This window comes from Pyxicephalus adspersus, chromosome 2, assembly GCF_032062135.1.
Source record: "Pyxicephalus adspersus chromosome 2, UCB_Pads_2.0, whole genome shotgun sequence".
NCBI lineage: Eukaryota > Metazoa > Chordata > Amphibia > Anura > Pyxicephalidae > Pyxicephalus > Pyxicephalus adspersus.
Genome location: NC_092859.1, coordinates 118745383 through 118757837, shown reverse-complemented (window position 1 = coordinate 118757837; position 12455 = coordinate 118745383). Strand labels below are relative to the sequence as shown.

Genomic DNA, 12455 nt, shown 5'->3' with positions numbered 1-12455 from the left:
GATAGATAGATAGATAGATATTTGCAAAGTATATTTGAATATTTCAACTTGCTATTGTGTAGATAATATATGGGTGTTTGCAAACAAGAGGAAGTGATTTTTGTATCCATTCTTTTGTAAGGGAACAGCACAGATACAGCAGATAATCCATTCATTAACTCTACCTTAAGTCACCAGGTAACCTGGTTTGTCCCAAACAAACGGCAGTCAGGTGAATGTGATCCTTCCCTCACTACCACTCCTTGCAGGTGTAAAACTTCTATCAAGCACAGGAAAAAAAGGGAGGGGGGCGGAATAAGAAAAGGTATACAGAGAGAAGACTGTATAGAAAAAGCAAGGGAATATGACATGTATAAGACTATAATTTTGTAATCTAAACATGCCAGCTCCAGCTGCACCTCCTGCTGTCCCACCTGGGCCCCCTCGCCTGCGGTTGGATGACAAGTTGCTTTCATTAGAATTCCGAGTTCTTGATGCCCAGTTTAACGAGGCCGGACGGTACCAACTGCACCTTCGTGTGGAGAACCCTTTGCTAGAAAACTCAGTGGAAGGGGTCACAGTAAAAGTCAACAATGGAGACATGATTCAGAGAAACCAGGCCGAGACCGACATTGCAGAGCAAGGAGATCTCACAGACACAATCTCTTTTGAAAAGAATATCTTCTTGTTTGTCCTGCCAAAAGGTATTGTATTAAAAATAATAATTATTTACATTATAAATGAATATTGGGGTTGTGCTAGTATTGGTATGATGGAGTTATTGCTGAAATATTTATATCTAGGTGATCTTTAATACAGGTTTAAAGCAATGTTTCTGCTTCTGTTTGCTATGTTGTAATGTTATTTTACAAAAATGTTATCTGCAATAAGAATGGCAAGGGGAATAGAGGAAGGAAGGAGGCAAAGATGCTGAAGTGTGACTGCCCCTATCCTTTTTTATAACTGAGAAGATCAGAGCTTTCTATCTTTCTATCTGCATTACATATACTTACAAGGCATAGCAGTTTTATATAGTAGTACAAAATGAATACGAGCCATTGGAAAAGCTAAAGGAATAAGTGAATGAAGTAGTTAATGAAATATATTTGGTAAAGAGGCTTTGTTTCATGTTTTCAGTTTATTTATCAAACATTGCATGTGTTGTCACACTGACAGCCCAGTGTTATACACTGGCTAGCCCAAAAAAGTCCCCAAGTCTTTGGAGGGCAGTGCTATGATCTGGGGTTGCTTCAATCAGTCAGGTCTAGGTTCATCAACTAATTATATTGAGTATATTGACCACACACAGGCATATTCCAAGATAACAATGCCTGGATTCATCAGGCGCAAACTGTAAAAGACTGGTTCAGGTTCAGGGAACATGAAACTACATTTTCACGCATGGATTGGCCAGGCCTTACTCCATTGAGAATCTTTGGCATGTGCCCAAGAAGATTTTCTTTGGAGTGGTCTGAATCTTCCAACATCAATATAAGATCTTGATGGAAAATTAATGCAACTCTGGATGGAAAAAGTATTGTGACATGGCATAAGCTTATATACATGATACCATGACAAATTCATCCCAACTAAATATTAGAGTGTGAGACTCTTTTTTGGACAGGATGTGTGGATTACACTGGTGGAGATGCAAGTTTGCAGATGTAATTAGTCCCAAAAAACAGACTTTTTGGGAACACTGTTAAAACCTCTGATACATACAGTAGTAGGCAGCTGCTACACTGACACTGAATCACTCCTCCAATGTAATCTGTAGACAGCAAAGCAATATGGCTACCAATGAGGCTTCTGTCCCACTTGTGCCCCAACATACAGCCCAAAGCAGGGGCCTCTTATGTCCCTGCCTTAGTCTGTCCCGGATTACAGGTATAGAAAGCACTGTCACAAAATTATATATGTCTTCCCAATTATTATTTTTAAGAAGTACAGTTTGGAAATATGGGTCATTTTTTATCTTTAAAATTTCACCTCAAAATTAGCTCTCTAATATTAGATTTCATATGTGTATAATAGTATACCTAAAACCATAGGTAGAAGCAAAAAAGACACCATTTTGCACTCAGTTATTTAAATTCTAACCTTTTTTTATTATTATTTTAACCCAGGACTTTGTAAAAATGACAAACACCATGATGTCAGGCTGTCTATTGACGTCCTAAAGTTTGGAACAGGTCTTCTTAAATCAAGCAAAATTGTTGGACAAGCATTATTTGCCATCTACCCCCGAACAAACCAGCCTCGCATTAATCTACGTGCGGCACCCTTCGAGCCACTTTATAATTATCAGGGGGTGCTGGCACTTCTAAGAGTTGGAGGTGACCATATGGCAATGCACTGCGGGCGCTTAGCATATAATGTTTGCTTTAGGGAATATCAACCTCCAAAAATTGAAGAGATTCCTGAACCAGCCTCCCCTATACCGTCTGTTAAAAGAAATGGGACCTCTCATTCTGGAACCCCTAGAAATGATCGGTTCCAGCAAAACATTAATCTGAATATATCACCTAGAGGACCTAGTCCTAAATCAAACATATCCCAGCCAGGAACTACCAGGTCAATCCCTATCCAAACAGACTCTCCAACTCCAAGGTCCCATCACAACATTCCTGAAAATCAAGCATCTGAGGAGTATGAATCTTCTGATGAAGAAGAAGGAGATGATGTGTCACCTCAAAAGGGTCATTCACAGAGGGATCAGGTAAGAGGTGACTAGTTTACTTTGAAATACATATAGGTTGTGTACAGAAGACAAGACTCCCACTATAATTGTGTCTTGGCAGAAAGGTCTCCATTCAAGATAGCCCTTGCAATGTTTTCAATATAAAATTTAACAAAGTGTTCCTTTCTATCAGTTTCTAATGAAATGTAAGCAGAATGTCGAACAAGGCTACTTTTTTGATTGGTTAACCATTGTATTCAATCTAAAATCACTTTCTGTATCACAATCATAATTTCATCTGGATATAATGGTGATTTTTTTTTAATAAAAAATCAATAACTGAACAAGTGCGTTAAATAGTTACAATTTATCATAAATTATCAATTTGTAAAATAATCATTATATGGACTGAAAATCACATCCTTATAAAACAGACAATATGATATTCCCTGAAACATTCCCTGGTGGAGAATTAATGACTTACATTAAAACCGATGGACCTAAAATATTCTCCATGTTTCAGGAAATGTCAGATTCACTTACATTGGCAGTGCCACAGAACTTGAATGTGGAACATGGAACCAGTGTGAATATCACTGGTGTATTGTTGTCTTTATGACGAAAGCAGTCTGTACTTTTGGACAAACTATTACTTACTATACAAATAATAAAGCAGATATTTTACCAGGCTGGAATATCACCTGTCAAATGTAACACTGCCTGCTATGTACTTTAATATTAGGCTTCCATTAAAGACCATTCTAAGGTTTTACTTTTAATGGTTTGCCAAGCCTGTAGCAAACCAGACTCAGGTTTGATCACCCATCTGTATTTACCACTAAATGAGTCACTGACTTGGAACAAACATGCAGAATGGCAGCACTTTGCACATTTCAATTATTGCAATCATCGACAGGAATGGGAAAATTGTAAATGATGCTTTGCCGGAATTTCTGAGACACTTATTTATTTTTTGTCTAGTGAAAAGTAATCATTAGGAAAAAAAGAGAAGATGAAGCTGCATGTGGGCATATAAATCAGTACAATATGATCCCTATTACATTTTCAAGTTAGCCAGCAAAAACATTACTAATCTTTCTCACTAGCCTTTTTTTGCCATTCGTTGTATTGTTCATAACATTTATATGCAGAACAAGCTGAGCAGAATGATGTTTGTTAAATAAATTACAATGGATGGTCCTACTCTTGTCCTACTCTTGTCCTACTGTTTCTCTGTACTCTGTTGAAAAAAAAAATATAGGATATGTGAAAAATTATTAACATAATTACATACCTAGTTATATAATAACTAAAATTTACCAATACCCATGGTATGATGATTTGTGGATGGTCTTCCTATAGCTGACCACATACATTGAAATCTATTTGTTCATGTTTATATTAGATAGTGAAAAAACTAAATTAAAAATCTTAACATTATTAGGTTGAATAATTTATTTAATGTAATGTGCGTGGTTGACTTTGTTTTGGGAACATTTTCCAATATATCTATCCACTGTTTTAATACTTAAATGTTATAAATACGAATTTTATAGCAGCCTCTGCACATTTCTGTACAATTCAGTTTAAATTTAATAGGTTGTGCAGATTGTAGCATGCATGGGCAGCCATGTCATTATGGGCATTTATTGTTATTCTGTTATATGAAAGAAAAAGTCTGCAACCCCACCGGGCTTCTGCAAGGAGATTTCAGCACCATCTAGTGATCATTAGGATGAAGCCCTTGTTTTAGCTATTGTTCATTGTAACAAATCATTGCTAAAAAAAGGACAGGTTTCTGCACACTGTTCACAGTTTTAAATTAACATTCTAATGTTTTACAGTTTAGAAGGAAGGTCACATAATGTAATAATGTAACATAATGTAACATTCACCCTCAACATTCACACTTAATTAATCAAAAATTAATATTAGGTGATATGACTGCTTGCAGTTTTAAATGAACCTTCTAATGCTTTACAGTTTAGAAGAAAGGTCACATAGTGTAACATTGTATCATAGTGTAACATTCACCCTCAACTTATTAAAATTACATTTTAGGTGATAGGACTGCTTGTTCCCTTACATTTACAAAAAAATACTGTTACAGTAACGCATTTCAGAGGGCATTCTACAAAAATTAACATGAATCTCAGAATGAGATTGGGTGCTTCTGCCAGCATCCAATGTAGAATCCACCATTTTTCTAGGATATGAGACATAGGTATCCCAGGAGGCTGCAGGATTATTCAACAATCTTTCTCATTGCAGACAATACCCTGGAATTTGGTGGGAGTTTTATTACTTTTATATAAGTATTTATATATATTTTTTATATAAGTATTTATAAAAACACATAAAAATTAAAAATAATATTATTAAGATCTTGCTTGACCCTGAAGATCCTTTATGGCCCATAATGGGTGGACCTGTTTGCTTCAATGGGAAAAAAATATATCTGATCAAAGATGTAATAAAAATTCATTACAATACATATTTAACTGAAAATAATATGTAATCCACATCATTGTTTGTGACTAGCAGGCTTTTATTATGTGTTTTTTATAAACTATTTGGCTCGATTTACAGAAAGTTTAGTAAATCAGAAAATTAAATCTTTATGTTGTCATTGGGTTTCCATATAACACCTAATCACAAATAACAATGGTTGAATCAATAGTGAAATATATGACTATAATTATATTCCAGGAAGCCATTTATTACTTCATCTACATTTTTACTACATTTTATCATTTTATGGTCTATGTCAACACATTTTCTCTTAAAGGATGATTATAAAGATGAAACTCATAGGACTCTGCCTCCCTACCTACCTACCCATAAGACATCCTACGATGCTCCTTTGCTCCTTCCTTCACCTCCAAAGACACCCGCCTCCTTCCAAAAGACACATGTGAGTATGGACTCTTCAAAGGCCAATGGGCAAAGGCAGCATGGATAGAGACAAAGGGGGGGGGGGGGGGATAGCCAATTATTGATAGCAACAGCCCACACTGAGCTTGTAAAGTGAAAATCTAACAATTCAGTTTATAATTGACTAGCAAAATGGCTTATTTTGGTACAGGGATATGTCAGAAATGCATCATTGATGCTTACAATTGTAATAATTGTTTGGAGCCACCCTAAAGGTACTCATACATATAAGACTACAGCCTCCTGATCCTGCCTTACTGAGGCAGGTCAAGACTAAATATTTATTTATTAATTTCATTTCATTTAATAATTCATATAGTGCCAAGATTTATTACACAGCTCTTTAGAAAAAGTAATTGGATAGGCTGAGAAATCTTGTCTTATAGCTATTGTATTTCCCCAAACAAAGCAGTGCAGCAGGTGTCTACGGAACACTTTCCTGCCTCTCTCCCCCAAATCCTAAACAAGTTTGAATGAACAATGTGACCATGCAGTTGTGGGCCCAATGCACTTTTTGAACCAAATGATGAACACCAATTGTGTGAATATATTTACATATATATATATATATATATATATATATATACTGTAGATATACATATATAATCAGCTACTGATTGCCTAAAAATAACATTTAGATTTGTTTTTAGAATGTATTTTGGTCTAACTGATAATACCTAAAGACAATACATGTACCCCTTATGTATCCCAGTAAACCGGATACAGGAGATTTTGTAGTAAGTAAAAAAGAAGCAATTGCCTAAAGAACTTGCTGAAATGACATACATAAGGAAATATATGCTAGCCAATGAGTGGGTAAAAGTGTACAATGTCTTCAGATAAAGTAAAGTGCATTATCTCCAATGAACTGGCCTTTGTAACAGTCCTAATAATGTTAAAGGCAAGATATCAGATTAGATGGAAATGCAAAGTATAAAAAAAAACAAAAAACAAAATAGAATTAGCTTTAAAGAAAAAATGCAAAGTGTATTATAGCAGCCATGATGTAGTTAATAATGTAATGTAGAAGTATCATAAACTCAGATTTCACCATAGTGTTTTTTGCATCAAAAATTTGGCAAATTGAATGTCTGAACCACCATTGTAATGTTGCTATCTTATGATAAAGGTTTGTTTTGGTAAATGGTTACATTAGTATTGCTTTACTTTTGTTTTACTTGCCATAGTTTTAATGATCTTGCCTAGTCAAGAACCTTTGTGGCAGGTATTAAATAATAAAATCTGCTGATTTTAAAGTATTAAAAAAATCATATGGCCTACTTTATTTATTTTAAACCTGTACACGTGAAAGGATAGGCTGAAACTGTCTGTGTTTTAATTTTCCATTCTTTTCTGGTTTTGAATGTATATTTCAGTGTCCCTCTTTTATTATGTTGTACCAATATGGTCATGGAACTCCCCATATTTTAGCCTTGTATATTTCAGTACTTTGAACATTAATATTTTTTCACAAAGCCTATTCATTCATGAACCATTCATTTTCAACCATTGCTGCAAAGAGCCAAGAGTTTTTCATGAGCCCAACTTTATTTGATTCTTCTAGTGTATACATTTAGATCTCAAAAAAAAAAAAAACTTTAATACCTTTATACCCTGCATTTCACATTCTTTATTATTGTTAATAATATAAAAAATAATCATATTAAAAATAATGTAGTCACCTCATCTAGTATGTTTAAAAATAATTCTTCGCTCATGCTGCTTTCTACAGCACTACTATGGGCTCTATTTATAAAACAAGGAATCTGACATTTGCTGGTGGAGAATCAATTACTGCCATTGAAACACATAGACCTGGAAGATTCTCCACCAGGTAATGTTTGTGGGAATTTCAGATTCCTTGTTTTATAAAAAAAAGAGCCCTATGTGTACTATATTTAAATATTATTTTTTATTTCTAAAACACAGAGAGTTTGCCATTTTCCTTTAGTAAGTGCTTTGATAGTTTAAAGTGAAAATTTTAGATGGAAGCCTATATAATGATTTTCTTTAGGTTTCAGAGAAACCACCAGCACAAGGGGACCCGGTACTTGGAGCTGATAAAGAGAACAAACTTTTACCCTTACCTGGAGTAGAGAAGATTGTTGTTACACTGCATTCAGCCAAACATATTCCCTCCATTAGTGCTGGTTCTGTGCCATCCCCATATGTCAGTCTGTAAGTATGAGCCCATGTCCCTAAGAGAGGCTACATTAGCCACATTAGGAGCTACTATACCAATTTATTGGCTTTGGTATTATGTTATAATTCTGATATGGCCTATTGTGTTAGTGTTTCTGGTAAACTTCTAATAAGAATTTGTTGATATACAGAAACTTTTTTTTTCATGGATTTGTTAAGTTATATATTCCATCTAAATTTGGAACCAGGTCAAGATTTTAACATGTTTGTCATCCAATGCACTTTGTACGTTTGCATTTTCTGAAATATATTTAATACCAGATGTTGACCAAGATGCCATCACACTCATCACACGGATTCTGCAATCTAACTGCTACAGGATGGCAGGTATTAGGTTACAAACACATGGAAGAAGGCAGTTGGATTTTATTACTAAAACAACATTGCTTGTTCATTTAAAATACAAAAACAAAAAAATATTGTGTATAGGCAGTGTTCAGTCTTTTATTCCCCAGAAATATTTAGTTTAGTTGTCTTTTTTCTTATACTGCAATCTCCTTAAACATTTCTTTGTAATATCATGTTCTGTTGTCTTACAAAATTTGTGGAATTCAACAAATATAAAAAGAACTGATTACTTTTGCATAACAGATATGGCGTATATGCATTCCCCACCCTCATGTTTGTGCATCATATCTCTGTAAGCAGTTCAGCAACAGGAAAATCACATTTGTCTACTTGACCTGATTCTCATGTTGCATGTTATAATATGGTACAGTTAACATGCACATAGCACTTCCTAGTTTCCTGAAGCCTTTTGTCACCATCTTTTTTTTTTTTTTATTAATTTCATCTTTTCTTTCTCTATTTCTCCTCACCCTCCCCCATTTATTCTATTCAATTCTCTGCCCTGCACAGCGGTCGACTCTTAGGGCCTCAAGCCTTAAACACGTTTCCTTCACCAGCAGCTAATCCAGACAGAAAATTGTTTGTGTGGTGCTGCTAATGGGATATTCTGCCCCTCCTTGTCTTCTCAAGGGGTTCAGTTGGCATTAATATTTCATCAAGTTGGTCCACAGAATGCAGATCACATGGCAAGGACCCCAATCCAATACCTCCCCCCACTCAAATGTCAGTCACAACCTGGTGATTGACGGAATGGACAAACATACCAGAAATTCATGGGATGCAATGAAAAATTGCAAGCAGACAATATCGGAAAACATTGTATTTATTGCATGGCCATATATTTCAAAACTGTTAATTACAACATTTGTTCGCTAATCCCTTCTCAACAAAAACAGTCAAATACTAGTAAAATTTGGAGCAAAGCACAGCATGAAAAAACTAATAAATGAAATATACGCTTTACAGAATGAGCAGCACAGATGAGAAGAAAGGAAATGCAGCACAAAGTGTATCACACGCTGCTCACACTCCAACTAACAACCCTGTGTGGGGGGAGACCTTGACTATGATGGTTGATGAGGAAGTAGCAGACCAAGAAGGTAACAATCAATGCTAGCGCCTTCTGTTGTTTATTTTAACATTACCATTATTCAGAAATGTATTTATTGTTTTCGAGCAATCTGTGATAGTTTAGTTATTTTAGCAGCTGGGTAGGCTGAATTAGCCATTGGCTTTTTAGCTTTTTAGTCTAATAAAGCTCTCCCTTCCGTAATTACAAACTCTATTCATTCACATTTTGGAGTTTTGGATATTGCCTTCCAACTGTGGGCTGGATTTAATAAAGTTCACCAAGACTGGTGAAGACAGACGTTCATAATCTGTTACATATTAGGGAGGACAAACATACCAGCTACCTTTACATGTTCTGCAGCCCTTTCACCAATATCATCTGCGTCAGGGTGATTTTATTTTTCAGGATTTTGAATAACCAGATACCTAAAAAGGAAACAGTAGAATATTGTGTTGTTGTATTCTAGTTGGGGCAATTGTAGGAACTAGAATTGATTTAGGAATGTTACTTATTTAACAGATTCAAGAAAGTGTTTCTTCAGTCAAATAGTAAGAAAACAATTACATCTATATTCTTTTTTTCCTGTGTTTCCATAAAATAATTAAATAATATTTATGCTTTCTTTTTGTAGATCTTATCCTGACAGTGGCTGATAATCCCTCTCAGGAATTTCTCCTGGAATATCGACTCCCTTTACATGCTTTGCAACCCTTCCACCAATATCATCTATGTCTGGTGCAGGTACTACAGTATTGTCAGTTTATTTGCAGTTACACAACTAATATGCTCAGAAGAGAAACAAGTTTTATTGGTTAGCAACAATTGGAAAGGCAGCGTGTCTAAGTTATTTAGTCTAATTTATTAAATATAATCTAATTTATTAAATATAAATTATGTCTAATTTATTAAATACTTAGCCCTCTTAGAATCCAAGATGTCATAGTACTGTTTATGGTGTGTACTCCTATTACAACGTTCTTTGATAACCTAATGTGATTTCAGCATGCTGCAATATTATATATTTCATTATAACATGTCGCACTCTATTTAAATGCAGCATGTTCTCATTTTGCCCAGTGTACACTAAGGCAGCATGTTGGTGTGAACTGGGCCTACTAATAACAATGGATTTTTGCTTGATATTGTATTGAGCCACCATGGAGTGAAACTGTCCAACCCACATGGTGAGCCCTTACTCTTTCTCTTGTTTTTTTGTATATTTTACATATATGTCTTCTGTAGGACTTTTATATAAGGTATAATTATTGCAAAAACAGTAAGCAAGGAGAAGTTTTATTTGACCTATGAGAATACACTGAGAAACTGTGCTGTAGGGTAATTAAAATGTTCACCCTTTCATGTGGTAAGATGGTCGTTCTTCACATGCTCAGAAGCACAAAATGATTTATTCCCAAGTGATAAATAAATTATTCAAAATCTAATGTGTGAATTTTGTGATCCTAATATAATATTTTCATATCTCAGCCACATGATCAGGGTGCCAGTGAATGCAATCTTTATGTAAGCATTGAACGCAGAAGTAGCTCTATATCCCAACAGGATGGGTTCACTTACAGTGCTTTACAGGTAAGTTTGACAAGTCAGAGCCAACCTATAGACTGTGGTGAAGTCTTTATACAAATCTCCTTGGTTTCTCCAATAGGTTCTTCTTGTTGGGATTGAGTCTTCACTGCAGGGACCATCTCACCCACTTATAGCTGTAGCAAGAATTGTGCCCAACTTTAAAGATTACAGGTATGGATGTCACAGATACAAACATCCAAGATAAGATAATAGAAAATGTTACAAAGGTAAAATGTGTTGTCATGGATAAAGCAGATAACAAGGACATTCTGTTCTCCAATTCACTTATGACATAAAAAATATATAAATTTACAAGTGTAGTCATTTGTCATTGATTTTAATATGTTACTTTTCATAAGTTCTAAGGTGTAACCAAAACGCAAATAACCATAAATGAAATTTACTGCATCTCCTTATGCTTAGATGTGACTAGGATCGTGAAAGATCCTTTCCAACAACAAAAATTGGCAGTGTGTACGCAGCTTAACAAAGTAGTATAATGCTATCTGTGTGTATTGGCTAACAGTGTAAGCTCCTATAAATGTTTGTGAGATATGATTACAATACAGCAGTGTTGACTACTAAACAGATACATTTCCATTTATAGGTTCTAAATCAATTTAGAAATGAGCTACAAATTTCATGCAAACATTATCTTTCTTCTTAGGCCAATAACATATATATATATATATATATGTGGTTAATCTTTAGTGACAAAAGATTGTCAAACTAAAAAAATATATATTATTCTTATATCCCCTAACCAACAGCCAGATTAACAAGCCTCCTGGCATGAGTGGAGTACCTCAAGTTACAGCTTTGTTTCCAGATCCCTCTCCATCTTCTTTCCTTGTGCCACAGAGAGCCACACAAGGACATCCACAGGTAATACTGATGTGCATAAATGTTCTTTTAAAAAGTTAGCAGTATATTGTTGATTAAACATAGTTGTTATGTTCTGCTTTTTTGTCACAGTCACATAATTTAGCTGTAAGAATCAGTTGCCATAGAATGCATAGTTACAGATTTCAGTATATCCCACATATTAAAGGTATTGTTTATATAGTGAAATATTTATGGAAACTTGTGTTTGCCTGTTAATCCATATTTGTAGGCACCATCTGGGAACAGATACCTTATTTTGGAAGCATGCATTAATTAGTTTGGATTGTTTTTGTTCCTTCCAAGTTGGGCACATTGGTAAAGATGTGGTGTGTTTATACTAGTGTCTACACAGAGGTAGGCAAACCCTGGCCTTTAGGCCAAATACGGCCTAGCCAGTAGTCCGTTCCGGCCTAATGCCCTCCTGGTCGATTTGGCCTAATCCCGGTCGGCAAGGGTCGGCAACCCGCGGTGGGGGTAAGGGGACATTCCCTCTCCTCTGTATGTATTGCGGAGGAAAGGGATTTATTTTAGGGGCGTTCCCTCTCCTCCGTATGGAGGAGAAAACGGTTTTCCCTTCAGGGGCGTTCCTGGTGGGGGCCGAAGCCATCAGTGCGGGACGAGAGAGAGAGAGTCTGGCCTACTGTGCCTTCTTGACCTCCTAAAATGGCCTAGTAGCTAAAAAAGTTTGCTGACTCCTGTGCTAACAGCATACTTAAGCTCTCTACCTGCTGGAGTACATTTGCAAACTTTCAATGTAATAAAACTGCATAT

General features: G+C 35.5%; 1 protein-coding gene across 1 annotated transcript in view; it reads left to right on the top strand.

Moving 5' to 3' along the window:
* Window positions 1–321: 321 nt before the first annotated feature.
* The window catches only part of CCDC33 (coiled-coil domain containing 33), a gene marked incomplete in the record, with an annotated part of 47454 nt that continues 35320 nt past the window's right edge, over window positions 322–12455 (top strand). The window contains 10 exon segments of the mRNA XM_072399074.1: window positions 322–683; window positions 2106–2698; window positions 5448–5573; window positions 7608–7771; window positions 9110–9243; window positions 9847–10026; window positions 10458–10471; window positions 10701–10802; window positions 10879–10970; window positions 11570–11684. Coding sequence (XP_072255175.1) covers window positions 380–683; window positions 2106–2698; window positions 5448–5573; window positions 7608–7771; window positions 9110–9243; window positions 9847–10026; window positions 10458–10471; window positions 10701–10802; window positions 10879–10970; window positions 11570–11684 — 1824 coding nt within the window.